Raw genomic sequence first — 21,108 nt, 5'->3', positions numbered from 1 at the left:
TTAGGTATTCCTACACACAACAGTCGGGGTTAGCTAACCAAAAGAGTCCAGTTTATATACGGCCAGAGACTGCCAGCAAGTGATACTGCCAATTCGCTGTCATTCCTCTAAATTATTGTGGAAAATGGTTTTCTGTCGCCATAACAACAATAATAATAATTATTATTATAAAATAATAATGTTCCACAGTCAACTGCCAGGAAACTACTTACTGCGTGCATTGTGTATAAACAAACTGATTTAATACTAGCAATTAGCTTTTTTTTTAATTGTATGGTTATAAAATGTGAAGGATTTATTCGACAACAGCATTACACGTTCTTGGAACGGTGAAGTTTTACATTTTATGGGCAAGGAGCGTCACATATCTTAGCATTAATGTTTTTTGTTTTTTCGTTTTCAGAGAATATCTTACAATCATAGAATTTGACAGTTAGCATTCCATTTACTAGTTTTACAATATTATTGCATATGTTTTGAATATCATTTCTAAGTTTTATTTAGTTTTTTTTAGAGCGTACATATTTTTATTTTTTATATAGTAGTATACTTATGTATGTATGTCCATCATTGCAATCTCTCTCTAACTGAGCTTTGACGTTTACTTAGTTTGAATTGTTACAAATTATAGTTACTACATAGTTCATATTAGATTTTAGTTTTCTTTTAAATTTTATATATTTTTGTTTTTTTTTTTTATATGAAGTGGAATTCTAATGTGAAGTTAAGTTATAAAATGTTCGGTATGGTTTGAGGAAAAGTCTGTATATGTATTGACAATACATATGTTGGCATAAATTAAAAGTAGATATAGTTTATTTTATATAGTGTATATTTATATGTATGTATATTATTTTCAATGTCACATTTGCTTTTGAAATATGTTATCTTTGCAATGCAACGATTTTTGCGTGCTAAATTGAAAATCATTTTATAGTACACAATAGTAAGTTGCAGCATTGTTGGTTTTGTGAATTTTTCAGTTTAAGTTTAAGAAAATTACTGCTGCTTATTCTAGTTATATTTGTTATTTAGTGTATGTTACATTACTTAAGTTTTACACTTACTTGATTGCAAAGTATTTTATGTTGCGTTAAATTTAGTAGTGGAAAAGTAGTGTTAAAAAATAATAGCAAATTAATGTGAGTTTGAATTTTTAATAATTATTGTGTTTTATATATAACATAACCTCAATCGTTGCTGTTTTAGCGTTGCATTGTAAAGCATATTTACTTACATATTTTTAGTGATTTCGGAGAATCTACAAATTTAACTTAAACTAACGGTATGTTTTTCAGTTTTAGTTTTTTTTATTAAAGACAATAAACTTTAAATTCGCCAATTTTTTTTTCAATTTATAGAAACTAATTTATATTAATTTGAGCCAATTTTCACTTTCACTTTTTAATTAATTTTTGCTTTTTTAAATTTATTTTTGTTTTTTTTTTAAATATATATATTTTTTTTTTTTGAATTTCTTGCTTTTAATATTTTAATTTCTTGCTTTTAATTTTCAAAAAATGTCTCCAATGTTGTTTTTTTCATTTATTTTTCGTATATAGTGTATACATATTAAAACCGTTATTCGCATGATGAATACATAGTACATAGAAAATTTACATACATACATATAGACGAAATTAATTAATTAATAAATAATTCGTTGGTACATTAAAACACCAGCATTACTATTTTCTAATATGCAGAAAATCGAAATCTTAAACGACATAAAACATTTTTTTTTTTTAAATTATTACGTATGTACGCATATGAGTATGTATAAAAATATAATAGCGCTAGAACAAAATATGTAGTACATGTGCATATATGTATGTATATATGATGAATACCAAAATAAATGTGTATTTAAAAAACATACTTAAAAACAAGCTACAGTATGTATTGCTGTGTTGAAATTAAACTAAGTAAAAATACGTGTATACAAGCAGTATTATACGAAACAAAAAATCAAATGTTTTCAAAACTAAATTGCATAAACATAACACATACGCGTATGTATTCTGTGGAAATTAAAGATTTTAAAATTTAATTAAATTTGTAACTGTGTCTCATGTGTGTAACAGTTAATTGTAGTGCTGTTACAAACAACAGTTAATTGTATAGTTCCGTTTCAAATTATGCATATAATTGTATTAAATGTAAACGTGCTGGTGAGGATTAACCAGCTTGTCATTTGGCGGTGCGTGTTGAAAGCAGCGTGTTAAACTAGTGTAAACTAACGCTTGTTAAAGGTGGTAATAAATTTCAATTTAACATAAACTATTCACGACAATTGACGCACAGTTTTGTAATGTAGTATTCAAAGCGTTGGTTGTTGGGTTTTGCATTATACAATTAAAGTTTTTTTAGTTGTTATATATGTATAGCGCTACGTTTATGGCATTCTGTTGCTATTTGTTCTGTCATTTAATTTCACTTATTTGGCTTTAATCTTTGTTAATTACGCTTTACATGTATGCTTTTGTTATTTATTTCTGTTTTTGCTTAATATTTTTATTGTTACTTTCTTTTTTGTTTAGAAAAAAACACTTAATTGTTGCTAAACTAATTTGCACACTTCTCTGCATTTATTATTTATTGTATTTATATGTATGCATGTCGGTTTATTTATCATTTCCATTTACAAAAAAATTATTACGGTAAATTTGCATTATTGCTTTTTCGAAAAGTCAAATATTTTTCATTTCATTTTGGATTTTTATGTTTAGCAAAAGGATAAGTGTGCTTTTCTTTTTCATGTTTTTTTTTTCATTTGTTCATTTGTCATTTTTTTCTTTTTATTATATATAATATATACACTACATAAGTGCTAAATTGTTCCTGAATTTTGTTGCCACATATGCGCTGCATAGAAATTTTTCTAGCGACCTCTTTGAAAATCTCACACAATTTTGTTTTTTTTTTTTATTTCCCCTTCTCTAACTTGAACTCACACGCCGCAGCAAACCAAAAAAAAAAAACATCATACGCTTGAATGTGAGATTACGATGTCTCACCTTTACCACTGTCATCAGCCGATTCATCCGCGGTGCCATTATCTTTACGTTTCGTGTTTGTGTTGTTGTCTTCATCAAGATCATAGTCATCGTCCTCATCATCATCGTCGGTTGGTAAATCATCTTCGGTTTCCAAATCATAATCATCGTCATAGAAATTTGTGTCTAGCGTAGGTTCTGTAGACGTTTTACGTGCTGGCTTAAGGCAATAATCCTCAAGTGTCATCGGCACAACAATACCCTCTTTAATCGCATCCGCATTTGCAGCCTGAGCCTGTTTACGTATAATGCTTGGATACTCATTATCCTTGCCCTAAAAAAATGTTAATATTTCAGGTTACAACGCCAAAAATATATATATTTGAGATTGCGGAAACAACATTTACCTGCGAATCACGCCACCTCCGATACATAACGGATGCATCAACATTAGCTGGTGAGTATGTGTTCGGCTCATTCAGCAGCGATATGACTGACAGCAATATGGTGCGCACATTTTGTGTTGGATTCCATCGTTCACAAGGCAGTTCACCGCTTTGTGGATCATCTACCGGTGGATGTAATATGGAAATACAAAGATCACCATTTTCATATACATTTGGATGCCAAACTTTTGTCAGGAAGCGTATAGATGGCGGTGAATATGGGTAATCTTGTGGGAATTTCATGTGCGCTTTGAAATATCCACCCTGATAGAGTGTATCGGGCGGTCCAAATATTGCCACCTCCCATTCAAAGAGATTATCTTCATTAAGCAACTTAACACGGAAACCTTCAACCGGTTCTTCTTGCAGTGATTTGTATTCAAGCGCTAGTGCACGTACTGCCGGTCTGCTGGGCGTACTAGTGCTGGCTGAGTTTAAGAGATGCGAAGTCATCGTCATTGTGTTAGACGATCTCGTCGGATTCGATGTGGATGCTGTATTTGCGGACATTTGGGGCAGTTGATAAGGTTTCTCTGATTTATACAGTTTAAGCTTGATATTTAAATGAGTTGTTTGCTAAAAATAAAAAAAAATTAAATATACATAATTATTAAAAAAATCCATTAACGAAATACTCTATACATATGCGCGTAAATGAAATTACGTTTAAGCTTTTTTTTTTATTAACAAACACTTTTGAGGGTCAATGCTCCGTGCCTATCGTTTATTAGCCGTAAACGGTGATACGTCAAGGTGAGCATGTATCGTTTAAAGGGGCCAGAGGCACAAAGCAATTTACTGTGATATAAACACAATCTCTTGTATCAGTGCAGGATTTTTGTGCAGTAGTTTGTGCTTGGTCCTAAAGTTTTTTTAGCACAAAACTGCATATATTCTTGTGATTAAATAATTCTGTTAACTAGGCGCTCCAGTAACGGCAAAGCTAAAAAAAGCGGCCTTAAACAACAAAAAATAAAACAAATCACATTCACACACACACACACACATATGCATTTTGCAATCTGGAATAATTCCTTTTTACACGATTTGTTTGCACCTCAATAATTTTACAAACGACATTGTACATACTTATTTCTATTTGTTAATTGTTATCGCAGTTATTTACTGCAAAAAAAAACTCACTTTTAAAGACTTTTCTGGTTGCGCTTTTTATGAAAATAATCTTCTTAACTATAGGCTACTGTATTTTCGTGTGAGCAATGAACAATGATTTTTTTCGCCGATTTCACTTTGCTAAACTCAGACATGGAGTTGACAGTGTTGCCAAACAAATGTTATTTTCACTTGGCAGCACTGCCAAAAAAAGTGTTGCATTTTGCTTTTATCCTGTACCAAACTCTGTACTTTTTTAAAACACAAATTTTCCCTCAAATCAACGGAAACAATTTATTTATTAGTTAAAATATTTGTATATAAGAATGTTTTAAATTAATAATAAATACTATTAGTTATTGTTAGGGGGTGTTAATTTGTTTTCATTAATGTTCCACTCTAAGAGCATAGTTTTATAAGCATTAACTAAAATTACTAATAAAGGATTACCAAAATAGATATACAAATAAAAATCACTTTTCAAAATAAAATAGGTTTTTAAACTAGATATCAAGTAAAATTAAATACATATAAACATTTCAAGAAGCAAACGCAAACACGTAGCATTTCCAGCTGCAATTATATTACATTGCATCAAAATGGAAACGATGAGCTTCTTGCAGTTTTTCTTGCTTATCCTCACGCTTTTCCTTAATATACAAGACCAGTATAATGAGCACTATGACCAGGCATGTACCACCCAGCGCCACTACGCTCATCAAAATTAATTTGCTGGGTGTAACGAAAAGCTGTGCTTTCCAGTGCTGTGGCTCGCTGACTGGCTTTGGTACAACAATAATCTGTGAGTTCGGTATAACTTGTGTCCAAGTACGCGATTTGCTGCCCAAACCAACTGTAAGTGAGTCAACGAAATTGGGTGTACGTCCAAGTCCAAAAATGGTATAAGGCAGTTGCAAAGCGAAATAAGCGGATTGTGGTAGTTGAACGCTTGAACCTTGTTGCTGATCACCCTCTTGTGTGGTTGTGGAATAGGTGATGCGTGGACCGGGTAGATTCGTGCCATAAGTACGACGCTTCCTACCTAATGGTGTTGTTTGTGTAGGATTTTTATTATTTATAAGTCCCGTAAGAACAATCACTTTAACAAAATTTGCATCATAGTCCAGGGTGTTGCGAAATGCCAGTGGCCGGTATTTGCCTTGTTTCGTTTTTTCGATGAGTATAACATCAAGGACACCTACATATAGAAATATTATTATACTTTAATATATGTATATATAAGTATGTGAAATACATACCGTCTTGATAGAAATCGTAGAATGCGCCGGCGACAGTTTCATTACCCATTGGACTTAAGCCATTCCATTTAACTTCAAAGGTACGTTTGAGCGGTTTGTTACACATTTTACATGGCACATTCTCTAAAAGGAAGGTTTGCATGCGCTTTGGGCCGCTTATAGTATGCAGTGTTATAATCAAATCTGGATAACCATCCATATTAAAGTCTCCACTTCGTGCTGTGATGGTTTTCAGATAAACATCTGATTCAATTGAGGGCACAAAGCCCCATAATACACCTTGTGGATCCTTGAAATTTACATGAACATCGCGGAAACTTTTACCATCGTACACCAAAACTGTTGAGTTTGAGCAATCTTTTTGTATGCACACGGGTAATATAATATTCTCGACGCCCTCTAACTCAAAATCAGCAAATACTGCTTGACCCAACATGTAATTCGATGAACCAATGATATCAATGTCGATACTGTGATTATAACTAAAATCTTCCTTTTCTTCAGTACGACCATACCACACCTCATAGTTCTTTTCAGTTTGTACTATAAGGTCAGCTGTAAAGTCACCGTTAAAATCTAAATATGCATTGGCATTAGGTATACGTATAGATGGATGAGTTTGTTCAGAACCACTCGGTACTGCTTGCGTACGCTTTTCTGGGGTTTTTCGCTGCGGTTGGAATATCCAGAAGGCACGTTCACCATTTTCATCCAAGCCGAACAGATCAATGATCATATCACGATTAAAATCCAATGCCAAAGGCTCACCCTGTGTGATTAAAATTGGTTTTTCTGCAGTAGAGCAATTAATACCATCTGGGCCGCCCCAATTAACATGTATATTATAAATATTTTCCTTGGCATTTCGTTTGGGCCGCAGCGTTATAAGCACATCCATTAAAGCATCGCCATCGAAATCGCCTGGTACTACACTAGTGATTTCATGCCCATCGAACATACAATAGGGACCACGTCGTAAAAGTGGTTCCGTATAAGCACCTTTGTAATGCAGAAATAATTATTAAATTAGTTATTACAAAAATATATATGTATGTATAAAGGTAAATTACCATAAAGAATTTGCAAGGTACTCATTTGATCTCTTATTAAGAAGACATCAGTCAACTCATCAGAGTTGAAATCGCCAAATGCTGCAACAATACCTTCCTTTATATCGCCAAATACTTGCTGCGTGATATCACTGCATCTGGACAATGTGATAAACGTAAGCAATATTGCAATTCTCACACACTTTACGTTAAAATACTGCATTGTTTATGATTTTTTACATTAAACTCTCAGTATTATAAGTAAAAGCTCATTGTCTGCTAATATCGATCTCCAGTGATCAATATACAGAATTTTGTTCTAGTTTACACTTTCACCCAACAAGAAAGAATTGTTTTCGCTGTGTAAAAAGTAATTACTTATTGCTTGTTATTGACTTTATTATCTTTGGTTAAATTTATGTACTAATTTTATTAATTATGAAAAATTCAGCGAATAGTGAGTCAGAAGATAATGAAAGCTAAACAAAGCATAATCTGTCAGCTGTCTGTATGTGCAGAGTTGCTTTTCTGTTGGTTTATTAATTTTACTTGTAAGTAAATTTTTTAAAGAAATTAGAATAAAAAACAATAAAGACTAGATAAATTAATTATTTATAGCATAGGTTAGCCGTTAAAATAATTTCGTGGACATCAGCTGTAAGCTCAAATATATGTATGTAAGCGGATAATTGAGAAACCACTTCAATTTTAACGACTTCTCTAAAGTCTTCATATTGCCTTTTCGCACAGCCTCACGTATAAAGTATCCCAAGTAATTATAACATTATTTAGAAAATTCCTTAAACTTATTATTTACTTATTGAACAACTCCTATTTATCCGTTTTGTTTTGACCACGTCGTAAGTCTGCCATTTTTTTACATTCATTTTAAACTCATTCTTCTCACTGCCCAACAATTTACGGTCAAAATTTGCCAACATATACTATTTTGTAACTGTAAATTGTAAATTTTTCCAGGAAATCGTGCAAATATTCATTTAAAATGCTACCGAAACTTAAAATATCAGCATTTCTCTTAAAGGTAAGTGGTTTGCAATGATTATTTGATGATCTGATGCTTTTGAATCTTATGAAGTATGGCTTTTTTACATGACTACAGCGTCTGGAGCGCATCAAACAGCAGTGCAGTGGCTGTCTCTTTGGCGAGCTATATGGAGAAGGCACTGTGTTACTTATGGGATTTAATGTTGAATCCACCATAGAACATCTGAATTACGAACCAATTCAATTCAAATTCCCTGCCGAATTAGACTTGTGCGGGTTGGTGAAATTCGGAGACTGCACCGATGCTGAGGCACATTTAAATGAAATTTTAAAGGACGTAGATATTACGGATAATTCCAATACTATTACAGTGTGAGTTGGGCGCTGCTCAGATTTCTGAACAGTTCCTAATGGCTACAGTTCTAGATAAGATATTTTTGTAAACTATACTTTACAAGTCTCTCATCATTCCCGTCGTACTTTATGGTGCAGAAGTGTGGACGATGTCAACATCCGATGAGACGGCACTAGGAGTTTTCGAGAGAAAGGTTTTGCACAAGATTTATGGTCCCTTAAACATTGACAACGGCGAATACTGCAGACGATGGAACGATGACGACATAGACATAGTCCCGCGAATAAAAAAACAGCGGCTACGCTGGCTGGGTCATGTTGTTCGAATGGATGAAAGTATTCGATGCAGTACCCGCTGTTGGAAGCCGAGGAAGAGGGAGACCTCCAGTCCGATGGAAGGACCAGGTGGAGAGGGACCTGGCTTCGCTTGGTATAACCAATTGGCGCCAAACTGCCAGAAGAAGGTATACGTGGCGCGCTGTTGTGGACTCGGGTTATAACCGCGTAAGCGATGTCTACGCCAGTCCAGAAGAAGAAGATATTATCGCTAAACATAGAAATGTATTCATCAATTGCCCATTATATAAAAATCCAGTGTCCGTGTGTATGTTCCGAATGAACTCAAAAACGACACAACTGATATTCATGAAAGTTGGCATATACATGTAATTTGGTCTAACTTGGATGATAGGATAGTTATTATTCAAATTAATCGTCTCCACAATTAATAATTAACACTTTATAATTTCTGTACTGTTGTTTAAACTAAAAATGAACTGATTGAGAGTGTCTTCCCAGATATACTAAATAACTATTTAAATCATGACTAGTTTAGTAATAGGGCAATTTTAGCAGCGAAAAATGTTGATGTTGATCTGATTAACTACCAGGTACTACAATTATTACCAGATGATTTAATGCCATTTAAGTCTATCGATGCTACTGTAGAAGAAAACGAGACAGTGAATTTCCCAATTGAATTTTTAAATTCTTTAGACTTATCAGGAATGCCACCACACAATCTACGATTGAAAATTGGACCACCGATTATTCTACTGCGTAATTTAAACCCTCCTAAACTATGCAACGGCACACGTTTGGTGATCAAAAGAATTACTGGAAACGTTCTTGAAGCAACTATTTTGACAGGAAAATTTTGAAGGAGAAATTGTTTTGTTACCACGTATTCCGATGATACCATCCTATTCTCCCATACCATTTAAAAGACTACAGTTTCCCATTCGTTTAGCTTTCGCTATGACTATAAATAAATCTCAAGACCAAACAATGTCTATTTGCGGATTTGACAATGTCAATGCCCCATGGGCAATTATTTGTATTAACAAAGGATCGATTCACCAAAAATATTGTACATCGATTGGCGCTACATTGAACATTAACTGTGGTTTATTACGATTAAAGACATTTAGAGTATACATATATATATCAAATAAAAATATTTTAAGTATTTATTAAATATGTTATAAAAATGTTATGTTAATTTGTGTTAAATTTTGTCTTTCAAATACTTCTTGAATCACTCATCGACAGCAACGCGTGGCCGGGTCTGCTAGTAGTTGTATAAACAAGGTATCAACAAATTAGATACCAATGCGTTTAAATACATAAAACGTAAAACTCTGGGCACACCTTCCCCCCTTAAAGTATTCCGAGATGCCGATACCAACTACCATTTGAAGTTTTCCATTGGACTTAGAATGACATCATATGGAACACTATGCGAGAAATACTACGAACCAAATCCTGTTAATAGCTGAATTAAATTGTCATCTCAATAGCCCTCCGACGCAGAAATTAATTATTACTGTACCAGTCAATTAAAACTACATTTAAAAATATTAAATATAGTAAAATGAAAATAATACATATACATATAAGAAAATATAAAAAAAATTACGAGTTCGACCCGTCAGTCTTCTACATATTGTAATTAAAATGCCCAAGATGTATAAATTCTTGAATTATTTGTAAACACTTAAACGCGAGCAGTATGTTCAGATTTCTGAACAGTTCCTAACGGCTACAGTTGTAGATAAGATATTTTTGTAAACTATACATATACAGATATCATATTATGAATATTTATATGCATTATCGCTAAACATAGATATGTATTTATCAATTGCCCATTTCTAACAACACTAGAAATACATGTTCGGGTATATTGAATAGAGATTGTAGTATAATACAAATACTGTAATACTGTTTATTGTAAAGGATCACAATTGATCCTAAACTAACTAACATATAAGAGATTGCTATGTTATGCTGTCGCCGTTGAGAACACTTAAGATTAAGTTATGTGTACATAATGCAGTAGATTAGGAATAAGATATGTACATGTATAACACAACTATGTGTGTGTGTCACATACATGAATTAGGCTAAGAATATTCTATAAATAAAGGAGCTCTGGGAAACCAGAGCTCGAGTACTATTTTGAAACCGAACCTCAACCCGTCTTATTAAACAGGCACTCTAGTAGGATTGCGCGCATCTGTATTCATAGTAAGCTGGAAGAGGTGCCTTATGAAGTTATGGAAGCGGAAGAATTGTATCGCGATTTTTGCTTCACAAGACTGAAGAAATGCATGCGCTACGTAAAATGCTCTACGGCGGCAGTTTAGCCTTTTGTTTAGAATCTAAAACAATTTATGTGACAAGCGCGGGTGCGCAAGGGCGTGGTTTTACAAATGAAAATATTAATTGCAATATTATAATTGCAATCTGAAAAGCAATAAGCCCCGGCACTGAGAATATTAATTCTTCATAACCACTCGGTACTAATTGCGTACGCTTTACCGGGATTTTTCGCTGCGGATGGAATATAAAGTAGACGCGTTCACCATATTCATCCAAACCGTACACATCAGTGATCCCATCCAAATTCAAATCCAATGGCCAAAAATCACGAAGTGTGATTAAAAATGGGTTTTCTGCAGTCGAGCAATTAATACCATCCGGGCTGCCCCAATTGATATATATATGTTTAATATATTCCTTGGCATTTCGTTTGTGTTTCAGCGTTATAAGCACATCCATTAAGGCATCGCCATCGAAATGTCCTGGTACTGCACTAGTGATTTCAAGACCATCGAAATTACAGTAGGGGTCATGTCGTAAATAAGCACCTTTGTCCGTATAAGTACCTTTGTAATGCAGAAATATATTATTAAATTATTTATTACAAAAATATATTAAATACCATATATAAAGATACATTACCATATTTAATTACCAAGGTACTCATGTTATTTCTTATTAAGAGGACATCAGTCAATCCATCAGAGTTGAAATCAGCAAATGCTGCAACAATATCGCCATATATTGGCTGCTGCCTGATAAAACTGCATCTGGACAATGTGATAAACGTAAGCAATATTGCAATTCTCACACACTTTACGTTAAAATACTGCATTGTTTATGATTTTTTTTATATTAAACTTTCAGTATTTTAAGTAAAAGCTCATTGTCTGCTAATATCGATCTCCAGTGATCTATATACAGAATTTTGTTTTGTGTACACTTTCACCTAACAGGAATTGTTTTCGCTTATTTTTCACTGTGAAAAAGCAATTACTTATGTCTTATTGTGTTTATTCCCTTTAGTTAAATTTATTTACTAATTTTATTAATTATGAAAAATTCAGCGAATAGATAGATAATAAAAGCTAAACAAAGCTGAGTTTGTCTGCTGTATGTATGCGCCGCAGAGTTGCTTTTCTGTTGACTTATTTATGTAACTTTTAAGTAAATTGTTTAAACAGATTAGAATAAAAAAATAATAATAATAACAACCAAATTATTTAATTGTTGCTTAAGTTAATTGTTGTTGTAATCAACTGTAAGCACATAAATATGTAAACGGATTATTGCAAAACCACTCCAATTTCAATATCTTCGCAAAAATCTTCATATTGTAAAAGTTATAGGCCTGTTCGAACTGCCTCACATATAAAGTATCTCATATAATTCAATAATTATATAGAAAATTCCTTAAACTAATTATTTACTTATTGAACAACTCCTATTTATCGGTTTTGTTTTGACCACGTCGTAAGTAAACTTGGCAGCACAATGGCCAACTCATCCACTGTCATTATTTTACATTCCTTTTAAACTCATTCTTCTCACTGCCCAACAATTTACGGTCAAAATTTGCCAACACATACTATTTTGTACCTGTAAATTGTAAATTTTTCCAGGGAATCGTGCAAATATTCATTTAAAATGCTACCGAAACTTAAAATATCAGCATTTCTCTTAAAGGTAAGTGGTTTGCAATGATTATTTGATGACCTGATGCTTTTGAATCTTATGAAGTATGGCTTTTTTACATGACTACAGCGTCTGGAGCGCATCAAACAGCAGTGCAGTGGCTGTCTCTTTGGTGTGCTATATGGAGAAGGCACTTTGTTACTTATGGGATTTAATGTTGAATCCACCATAGGACATCTGAATTACGAACAAATTCAATTCAAATTCCCTGCAGAATTAGACTTGTGCGGGTTGGTGAAATTCGGCGACTGCACCGATGCTGAGGCACATTTAAATGAAATTTTAAAGGACGTAGATATTACGGATAATCCAATACTATTACAGTGCGAGTTGGGCACTCTAGTAGGATTGCGTGCATCTGTATTTATACATAGTAAGTTGGAGGAGGTGCCTTATGAAGTTATGGAAGCGGAAGAATTGTATCGTGATTTTTGCTTCACAAGACTGAAATGTAGTCTTGAGCTCTATACACAACAAACAGTCGAGGTAGTGGTGGTTTTGATATATGTATATTGTTTATATTTTCATCACAAGAATTATTTATTTCTAGGCGGTACGAAAAGAAATGCATGCGCTACGTAAAATGCTCTCCGGCGGCAGTTTAGCTTTTTGTTTAGAATCTACAAAAATTTATGTGACAAGCGCGGGTGCGCAAGGGCTGGGTATTACAAATGAATCGTTAATTAGCAATGTTATAAGTGCAGTCAGCAAAGCAATTAGCAGTGCAGATGAGAATCGTGAGCAAGTCGAAAAAGGTGGCAAAAAGAAAGTGCAAAGTGCGAGTGTGTCATTAGCGAATGTATTTGGAGCACTAGGGTGCGCTTATGAAATATTACGAATTAATGTGCTACAGTGTAAAACACGCGAACGCAATCCATTAGATAGTACGAGTGCAAATAATCAAGCGCCACCACCAGCGGTGGCGATGTGTGTGAAGCGAGAAGAAGCAAAAGTATGCATGCCACTGGAGGTGGATGCGATGGCGATGCTATGCAAAAACACGAAAGTAAGTCGTTTGTACGACATACTTATCGAAAGTATATGTCGCTCATTGCGGCTATTCGAACAAAGCATGGTCGAGCGTTTAGAGAATACCACTGAAACACCACAATTGCTTAGACCTGCAGGCTACCACTTCTTTCCTCAGGTTTGTACATGAATATGTAATATTTTTGTGTATTTCAAATCAACTGTATATATTTCTTAGGAATTTGGACATTTCTTGTCATGCTCGTACTTGGACGGTGTATCGGATGATGAAACTAGTGTACAGGATAAACGTAAGAAATTACATCGGCATTTTGGTTTACCCGTCATACGACCGTATTTTCGACGCGCCAATCACTGTATATTCTATGATGAACTTAGTACACCCACACCACTGGTGAACACACATGTGGGTTTGCGACCTAGTGGCATTACAGACGGTAGACAATATCTTGTGCAGGGAAATTATCATTACTACCATTATCTACAGCAGCAAATGCAGGATAAAGGTTGGGGTTGCGCGTATCGTTCGTTGCAGACGATTTGTTCATGGTTTCTACTACAGGGTTACACCGAAAAACCAGTACCAACACATCGCGAGATACAGAAATATTTAGTAAATATTGGCGATAAACAGCCCAATTTCGTTGGTTCAACCCAATGGATCGGTTCGACGGAAGTTAGCATGTGCCTTCAAGGATTTCTGAACGTCGACTCCAGAATACAACATGTTACTTCAGGCGCCGAAATCGCTAATCTGGCTTCCGATTTGGCCATGCATTTCCAAACACAAGGTACACCAATTATGATCGGTGGTAGCGTGTTGGCACACACCATCATCGGCATCGATTACTGCCCGCAAACGGGGAAAGTGAAGTTTTTGATACTGGATCCACATTATACGGGCGCTGACGATTTACAAACGATACAGACGAAAGGTTGGTGTGGTTGGAAGGGTGGTGACTTCTGGGATAAGAAGAGCTACTACAATCTGTGTATGCCACAGCGACCGATTATGTTTTAAAGACACCAGTGCGATGATTGCGTATGTTTTCAAAAGTTATTGTTTACTCATTTTGTTTTTTTTACGCGTAAAGATCCGTTTCCAGGTTTAGTTTGTTAACATTTGCATTATTTTCACTTTTTTGTTTGCTAATTTTTTGTGCATGTAAAATTAGCAAATTGTATGTTTGGTAATATGTACGTCTTATTTTTTTATACGTAATAGAAAAAATATTCTAACAAGCCAGTACGCGCAGCATTTGTAATATTAAGCACACATGTACGTACTTTTATTAAACATTATTTACTATACATACAAATATTTCGCAAACGCTTTTCAATTAATTGTCGAGGAATTATCCGCCACTCTTTGAGTAACGTTTCCAGAATCGTTTTACATCGTCATGTCCGTTTTTGGTGACCACCATTGTGCGCGTACGCTCATTCATGTGTACCAGCACATTAATGGATTGCGCATAGTCACGTAGCGTTACGAAGTCAGCTTGCGACAAAAATTGGTTGTAGACCACACCCTCTGTGTAGGTGAAACGATTACGCTCTAGTTCCCACAATTTAATTTGATCGACAACGGTTGGAGGTAGTGGTGATTTCGATTTAATCGCCGATTCAGTTAATTTCATGTTCGGATGCGAATACTGTTCCAAATAGCTTACAATTTGATCTGCCGTTATACCGCCACGTAGCGCTTGGCGCACGGAGTCGCGTGTTAGCACACCAACCACTAAGTTGGGGAAACGATAGAGAAGTTCCGTAAACAGTCCAAGCACGGCTACTTGTAGCGGTGAGTCTGTGTAAGCATATACGCGGTAATTTGTTTCTACTACGATATAACCACTCTCTTGCGCTTTGTCCTCCTCATTTATGACTGCTGGTACAGCTGCATGTTTGTTAGTTACATTTAGTGCCAGCCGCGTTGGGTAGAAACGTCCCTCTTTACGTTTACGTTGAAACACAAGCCCAAATTCACGTAGATGTTGTAGAAAGGTTAGCATTTTCGGACTCATACCTTCTGAGCTATAGTCACGTCCTAATGTGGAGAAACTCAATTGAAACAACATTGAAAGACAATCTGGTAGCGAGAGTCCACGTTCTTCACAGGTGTCTAGGTATTGCAACATGAAGTGCCACACCTGCGATTGTGTGTCAAGTAGCAAAAATTGAAATCCTTGGCGTGTAATGGTAATGCCATCGCGTTCATCACGCTTCATAAGATTAGCGTGTAGTAGTATACGCACTGCATCTGGACTGATACCTTCACTATCTTGCGCCTTGTTTGCACTACCAGTGCCTACCATATAATGTAGCACGCAACGCCAACGTGCCATAGCGTAGGAATCTAGAAAGGCTATATCGCGTGGTTTTGAGTCTTTCTCCAGCGTATGTGACATTGACCATGGTTTTCCACCGCCCAGCAAAGCTATTTTCAAATTCTTTTTGAATGTTGCGCAAAGTTCCCATGCTGATAAGCCACCAGGAATAGCAGTAACACGCCAAACGTTGAGTTCAGTCAGACATGCTGAGGATGCAGCCTGCTCTCTGTAAAATATAAATGTATTTAAATTTTCTGAAATAAAATTGTGCTACAAACTTTGCGTAATGTTGTGAACCCCAAGACGCGACCACCGCCTGTGGCACTGGTTGCTCTACAAAAAGTATGCGTATTACAAATTGTCGTGCGATTTCTGGTAGTTCTCTGTACACGGCCAAGCAAATTGTTGGGTAATTATACAATTTTTCCAATGTTTCTGCTGTTCTCGTGCGCAAATATTCCTGTAGGTCCATACACTGTAAATTAGCCGGCTTTGGAATTAGCGCATAGGTGGAGGTGGTAGGACCCGAACGACCAGCTTTTGCATCCGACATATTGATAAAGTATATGTTTTTGGCACTTTACCACGAAGAATACTTATTTTAGCCGGCTAATTTATATTTTGCGCACAATAAACAACTTTTGCTTTAAAACAATTGGAAAGATTATTGCAACTTCTTTGTTTGTTAACTATTCACAATGATATAATAATTGAATTAAATGAATTGAAATGTGATTTATGAGCTGCAAGAAATTTGTAAGATTATTGGTTATATTATTTATACGTATTTAATTTCTTTTGATTTTATTTTATTTTTATGTTAATTAAGTTTAAAACTAATAATAGCTTCATTGTTAATTGATTAATTGCAATTAAACTATTCACAATAGTAGCTTAAGAAGTCCGAAAAATTTTGACATTTGTTGTGCGCGCTTAATTTAATTTTGTCGGCTTTGTTTTTGAAAGTTTTCATTAAATAATAAACAATAAATATTAAATAATTAATAATTGTTATGAATATTTCACATTAAACAATAAAATGAGTGCAAGCGATGGAGTATTTAACAATTTACGACAAAAACTCGATGTACTGGGGTACACACAAACATTGCCGTTGGCTGGTATACCCTTGGTTGCGGCACTCTTTGAGGATTTGGTTAAATCGACCGAAAGCCTAAGAGATGCCAAGAAAAAAATTGTCGACCTATTGGAGGTAAAGCATTCAAGGATTTTTTCCAAAATATTTTAGTCGAATTACAGTTGTAGTGTCTCCCCGCCGTTGTCATGGTTAACAACATTTCTGTGTAGTGGCAAAACATATGAAATCATTTCGTCTTTTTCTTATCACAGGAAAAGTCTTGTTGGGAATTGGGCGTAGAACCATACAAGTGTGATAATTCACGCCTCTTGGCTGAATGCAATCAGCTGCATCAAGAAAATTTAAAAGATCGTGAGGATTATGAGCAACGAAATTTTGGTAAGTTGGTGCATGGTAATCAAAGAAATACTCACTAATTTATATATATATCTACATATATGCCAGAATTAGGTCAGAAAATACGTAATTTAGTTACGGATAAATTTCACCTAGAGGAGCAATGTCAGCAGCTGCAGCAGCAACTGTCTACACTGTTAGCCAAACAACAGAGCGCGGTAACTGGGCCCAATATGAAAAATGTTAAAGATAAAGGTAAATTGACTTTCATTTTATTAAAATATAAATTAAATCAATAAATTTGTTTACGTAGCCAAAAAACCTTTCATAAGTACGGTGCGTTCAGGTGAACGCATTCCACCACTTCTTGAAGCTGCTAGTAGTAATATTCGTTGCACCAAATGTAATAGCCAAACTACGCGTTCGCATGCGGGACATGATGCAAATGTTGGAGTTGACAAAATGCCCAGTGTAGCGTTAAAAAACGAAATCGACCGATTGGAGGATAGGGTAAAGAATTTGACAGACCAGCTCGAGTTCTATAAGCGGAAGGTATTTATCTATTTACATTTAATGTAATGTTATTTCCATAATATCGTTTTCTTTTAAGATCGAATCACGTGACCGTGAAATTCGGCGTTTAAACGAGTTACTGTCTGGTGGTCGTCCACCAGCTGCTCTAGCCAAGGATTGCTGTTTTAAAGATGTGCGCGGTATGTCAGAAGACATTGAACATTTACAGCGTGAAAAGACTGAGAGTTTGAATAAGGTACGCGAGTATCAAGAACAAATGCATGAAGCCATGGAAAGAGCGCTTTCATTGGAAACGCAAAATAAGCAACTGCAAAAAGAGCTTGAAGAACTCAAGGTCGCAGCTTTGGCAGTGGAAACGCAGGCAAATACCGAAATAGCGCAGCGTGAACAAGAGTTGGAAGACATACAAAATGAGTTGAAAAAATTGCGCATTAGACAAGATAGAGGTGGTGATAATAGAACACAAATTGGACGCCGAACTGGAGGGGCTGGAGTTGGTGATTCCGTAAATAATAGTAATGACGCAGCGGCAGTGGCCAGTTTAAATGCTGACAAGCGTCGTCTAAATGAACGCATTAATGAACTGACACAAAGGGGTATGTAGGCGGAATGAATTTTGCAACTTTAATTTGATTGATATAATTTCAGATGCTGAGTTAAAAACTGAAAATGATCGTTTGCTAAAGAAATTATCGAAACTGAAAACGAAAATACATGGCATGCAAAAAGGTAAAATGATGTGATTGAATTAATATATTTAACGTATAGATGATAAGATATCATTTCAACTAGAGCTACAAGACAATGTACAACAAAAAGAACAACGCACCGATGAAGAAAAAATAAGACTCAAGTCTGAACGGGACTTTTTCCAAAAAGAATATTTGCGTCTTATAAGTAAAGCTGGCTCGGATAAGGTAAATTAAATTTTTTTATTAAAAAAAATATAAATAACAATTTATTAAAAAAAGGAGAAAAAATTAATAAACAAATACAAAAAATTATTTATTAAAAATAAAAATAATAATTTATTAAAAAAAAATTATAATTTATTAAAAAAATAAAAAATTATAATTTATTTAAAAAAAAAAATAAAAAATAATAATTTATTAAAAAAAATATAAATAATAATTTATTAAAAAAATATAAAATAATAAATAATGATTTATTAAAAAAATAAAATAATAATAATTTATTAAAAAAATTAAAAAAATAAAAAATAATTTATTAAAAAAATAAAAAAAAAATTAAAAAAATTATTTATTAAAAAATAATTAATTAAAAAAAGGAAAAAAATAAAAATTAAAAAAATTTGTAAAACAATACAAAAAATTATTTATTAAAAATAAAAATAATAATATATTCAAAAATTAAAAAAATAATAATTTATTAAAAAAATTAAAAAATAATAATTTATTAAAATATAAAAAATAATTTATTAAAAAATAAAAAATAATTTATTAAAAAAAGGAAAAAGATAAAAATTAAAAAAATTTGTAAAACAATACAAAAAATTATTTATTAAAAATAAAAATAATAATATATTCAAAAATTAAAAAATAATAATTTATTAAAAAAATTAAAAAATAATAATTTATTAAAAAAATTAAAAAATAATAATTTATTAAAATATAAAAAAAAATTTATTAAAAAATAAAAAATAATTTATTAAAAAATAATTTATTTAAAAAATTTAAAAACTTTGTGTTATCAACAGGAAGTGGAGTTTCTACAATCTCAAATCAAATCTAAAGATGATGAACTACGTCTTCTGCGCGCCGAGCTCTGCTTGCGCCAACAAGAACGCCTAATGCCAACAGTTAACACTGCCAATGCAGCTACAGCCACTGCCACAATGACGCATTGTGATTTCGCACAAGCGTCACTAGCTAGCGCACGTTCCAATCAGTCCGCCAAGTCAACGAACAGCGCTGCTAGCAGTGATTGCGTACAGGCAGTGGTCTTGCGTGCCGAACGCGAACGTGATTGCGCACGCGCAGAGCTAGAACGGGTGCGCTGTGAACGTGACACGTTGCGTGAGAAGCATGTTTCACTGCTGCAAACACAATCGTTGGAAACACAAAAATCACAAGCGCACATTGGTGAGCTGAATGCGCGCATACGACAGTTGGAGCGCGAAAAGCGTGAGTTGCATTCGGCGCGTGCGCCACATGAAACACACATTGCATTGCTCAAAGAGGAAATCGATGAGCTGAAGCGGCAGATTTTCGCTTTGCAAGAGGAAAACTCGAAATTGCGCACGCGCAACAGTCAATATAAGTAAGAATTTGGTGCTTAGTTGCTGATGGTTAGTTTTAACTTTTATTTTTGTTTTTATAGAATTTTGAATGAGCAAACCGAACGTACTCTCCAAGAGTACCAAAGTAAACTTACCATAGCTGAGCGGCAGCTGCAAACAGCTGATACGCGTTTAAACGATTTAGGCACGAATCGTGAGACCACACATCGTGAAGCTGCACAGCTGCGCAATGAAGTTGCAGCGCTAAAGAAGACCTATGTCTCGCTGGAGAGTGAGAAAGATCAAATATTGGTAGGTTCCACTAGAAAATGCACTAAATATGAAAATTTTTATTTAATTATCTTTTTTTTTATTTATCTAGTCACAATTAGATGCTAAAACAGAGCGTGCTTATCAATTAGAATTTGAGTTGAAACTTTGCAAAGAAAAACGTATAGCGTTGGAAAAAGAAGTCAAGGAGTTGGAGGAAAAATTAAGGTAAGTGCGTTAGATTTGAAAATAACAATATAATAAACAGGGATATTTAATTTTATAATATGGTACTTGATAAAGAAATATAAAAAAAAAACAAGTAAGGAAAGGCTAAGTGCGGGTGCAACCGAACATTTTATACTCTCGCAATTTATTGAAGAAATTTTATTAAGATAACGCACTAAAAACTATATTTTATTAAGATTGTGTGTGTTATAACGTACCCATAAATTCGGCATAAAGTCCAATAGAATAACGAAAATCATCATATATAGTATAAGAGCACTGAGGTAATTCCTGAACCGATTTCACTCATTTTTTAGCTAAGATATCTCACATATTAACCGATATATGCGGTATAACCGTCCATCGTTTTTTTCGGAAAAATTAGGTGTATGGGAGCTAGGGGACACACTATTAGAAGAAAAATATTCTCTCTGCATTAAATTAAAATATCTGACAGATTCACCGTTGATTTCGTTGAACAAAATTAGACACAAAATTCTTCATGTTCGATATCCTTGAAAAGTTATAATACTATTTCGACAATTTTTCCACAAGTGATGC

General features: G+C 34.1%; 7 protein-coding genes across 9 annotated transcripts in view; 3 read left to right on the top strand and 4 right to left on the bottom strand.

The window, feature by feature from the left end:
• Positions 1-504: 504 nt before the first annotated feature.
• On the bottom strand, positions 505-4,739 carry LOC105209022 (ubiquitin-conjugating enzyme E2 R2). Its single transcript, XM_011179168.3, has 3 exons — positions 4,586-4,739; positions 3,404-4,018; positions 505-3,330 (listed from the first exon to the last, which is right to left on the bottom strand). Exons 2-3 carry the CDS (start codon positions 3,950-3,952, stop codon positions 3,004-3,006), a joined length of 876 nt encoding a protein of 291 aa, XP_011177470.1. The 5' UTR covers positions 3,953-4,018; positions 4,586-4,739; the 3' UTR covers positions 505-3,003.
• A 172-nt stretch (positions 4,740-4,911) lies between these two features.
• Positions 4,912-7,286, bottom strand: LOC105209013 (T-cell immunomodulatory protein-like). The gene is made up of 3 exons (XM_011179157.3): positions 6,885-7,286; positions 5,815-6,813; positions 4,912-5,753 (listed from the first exon to the last, which is right to left on the bottom strand). The coding sequence occupies exons 1-3, from the start codon at positions 7,084-7,086 to the stop codon at positions 5,140-5,142; spliced, it is 1,815 nt and encodes a 604-aa protein (XP_011177459.1). The 5' UTR covers positions 7,087-7,286; the 3' UTR covers positions 4,912-5,139.
• Positions 7,287-7,291: 5 nt separating this feature from the next.
• LOC128921790 (probable Ufm1-specific protease 2) lies at positions 7,292-9,880 on the top strand. 3 transcript variants are annotated; one of them, XR_008471094.1, is made up of 3 exons: positions 7,292-7,414; positions 7,482-7,905; positions 7,984-9,880. XR_008471094.1 is itself a non-coding variant. In XM_054230108.1 (3 exons), coding segments are annotated over exons 1-3 (327 nt in total). In that variant the 5' UTR covers positions 7,442-7,534; the 3' UTR covers positions 8,245-9,880. The 3 variants fall into 3 exon arrangements, 2 of the variants coding, with proteins under 2 accessions (XP_054086084.1, XP_054086083.1); XM_054230108.1 differs by lacking the exon at positions 7,292-7,414 and having other exon boundaries at positions 7,442-7,536; positions 7,842-7,905; XM_054230109.1 differs by lacking the exon at positions 7,292-7,414 and having other exon boundaries at positions 7,435-7,905.
• On the bottom strand, positions 9,665-12,192 carry LOC105209006 (T-cell immunomodulatory protein-like). Its single transcript, XM_011179145.3, has 2 exons — positions 11,469-12,192; positions 9,665-11,392 (listed from the first exon to the last, which is right to left on the bottom strand). Exons 1-2 carry the CDS (start codon positions 11,659-11,661, stop codon positions 10,896-10,898), a joined length of 690 nt encoding a protein of 229 aa, XP_011177447.1. The 5' UTR covers positions 11,662-12,192; the 3' UTR covers positions 9,665-10,895.
• A 158-nt stretch (positions 12,193-12,350) lies between these two features.
• LOC105208990 (probable Ufm1-specific protease 2) lies at positions 12,351-14,832 on the top strand. The gene is made up of 4 exons (XM_011179119.3): positions 12,351-12,512; positions 12,591-13,007; positions 13,072-13,668; positions 13,729-14,832. Exons 1-4 carry the CDS (start codon positions 12,474-12,476, stop codon positions 14,530-14,532), a joined length of 1,857 nt encoding a protein of 618 aa, XP_011177421.1. The 5' UTR covers positions 12,351-12,473; the 3' UTR covers positions 14,533-14,832.
• LOC105208997 (general transcription factor IIH subunit 4) lies at positions 14,770-16,534 on the bottom strand. The gene is made up of 2 exons (XM_011179132.3): positions 16,120-16,534; positions 14,770-16,067 (listed from the first exon to the last, which is right to left on the bottom strand). The coding sequence occupies exons 1-2, from the start codon at positions 16,392-16,394 to the stop codon at positions 14,867-14,869; spliced, it is 1,476 nt and encodes a 491-aa protein (XP_011177434.1). The 5' UTR covers positions 16,395-16,534; the 3' UTR covers positions 14,770-14,866.
• Positions 16,535-16,757: 223 nt separating this feature from the next.
• Positions 16,758-21,108, top strand: part of LOC105208946 (centrosomal protein of 135 kDa) — a 36,853-nt gene continuing 32,502 nt past the window's right edge. The window contains exons 1-10 of the mRNA XM_011179057.3: positions 16,758-17,054; positions 17,192-17,318; positions 17,385-17,531; positions 17,590-17,828; positions 17,887-18,406; positions 18,459-18,539; positions 18,603-18,727; positions 19,528-20,090; positions 20,151-20,361; positions 20,432-20,547. Coding sequence (XP_011177359.1) covers positions 16,881-17,054; positions 17,192-17,318; positions 17,385-17,531; positions 17,590-17,828; positions 17,887-18,406; positions 18,459-18,539; positions 18,603-18,727; positions 19,528-20,090; positions 20,151-20,361; positions 20,432-20,547 — 2,303 coding nt within the window. The 5' untranslated portion in view covers positions 16,758-16,880. The remainder of the gene's footprint in view (positions 17,055-17,191; positions 17,319-17,384; positions 17,532-17,589; positions 17,829-17,886; positions 18,407-18,458; positions 18,540-18,602; positions 18,728-19,527; positions 20,091-20,150; positions 20,362-20,431; positions 20,548-21,108) is intronic.

This window comes from Zeugodacus cucurbitae, chromosome 4 (genome assembly GCF_028554725.1).
Source record: "Zeugodacus cucurbitae isolate PBARC_wt_2022May chromosome 4, idZeuCucr1.2, whole genome shotgun sequence".
NCBI classification, from domain to species: Eukaryota; Metazoa; Arthropoda; class Insecta; order Diptera; family Tephritidae; genus Zeugodacus; species Zeugodacus cucurbitae.
This window is presented reverse-complemented; position numbering and strand designations above follow the sequence as displayed.

Bases quoted from the DNA above. Each gene is read 5' to 3' on its own strand.
- LOC105209022 (XM_011179168.3), bottom strand. From the start codon at position 3,952: ATGTCCGCAAATACAGCATCCACATCGAATCCGACGAGATCGTCTAAC. The intron at 3,331-3,403 runs GTAAATGTTGTT...ACATTTTTTTAG, and splicing joins GGAGGTGGCGTGATTCGCAG to GGCAAGGATAATGAGTATCC.
- LOC105209013 (XM_011179157.3), bottom strand. From the start codon at position 7,086: ATGCAGTATTTTAACGTAAAGTGTGTGAGAATTGCAATATTGCTTACG. The intron at 6,814-6,884 runs GTAATTTACCTT...TGCATTACAAAG, and splicing joins TACCTTGCAAATTCTTTATG to GTGCTTATACGGAACCACTT. The intron at 5,754-5,814 runs GTATGTATTTCA...TTCTATATGTAG, and splicing joins CTACGATTTCTATCAAGACG to GTGTCCTTGATGTTATACTC.
- LOC128921790 (XM_054230108.1), top strand. The intron at 7,906-7,983 runs GTAAGTGGTTTG...ACATGACTACAG, and splicing joins TATCAGCATTTCTCTTAAAG to CGTCTGGAGCGCATCAAACA.
- LOC105209006 (XM_011179145.3), bottom strand. From the start codon at position 11,661: ATGCAGTATTTTAACGTAAAGTGTGTGAGAATTGCAATATTGCTTACG. The intron at 11,393-11,468 runs GTAATGTATCTT...TGCATTACAAAG, and splicing joins TACCTTGGTAATTAAATATG to GTACTTATACGGACAAAGGT.
- LOC105208990 (XM_011179119.3), top strand. From the start codon at position 12,474: ATGCTACCGAAACTTAAAATATCAGCATTTCTCTTAAAG. The intron at 12,513-12,590 runs GTAAGTGGTTTG...ACATGACTACAG, and splicing joins TATCAGCATTTCTCTTAAAG to CGTCTGGAGCGCATCAAACA. The intron at 13,669-13,728 runs GTTTGTACATGA...TATATTTCTTAG, and splicing joins GCTACCACTTCTTTCCTCAG to GAATTTGGACATTTCTTGTC.
- LOC105208997 (XM_011179132.3), bottom strand. From the start codon at position 16,394: ATGTCGGATGCAAAAGCTGGTCGTTCGGGTCCTACCACCTCCACCTAT. The intron at 16,068-16,119 runs GTTTGTAGCACA...TATATTTTACAG, and splicing joins GGTTCACAACATTACGCAAA to AGAGCAGGCTGCATCCTCAG.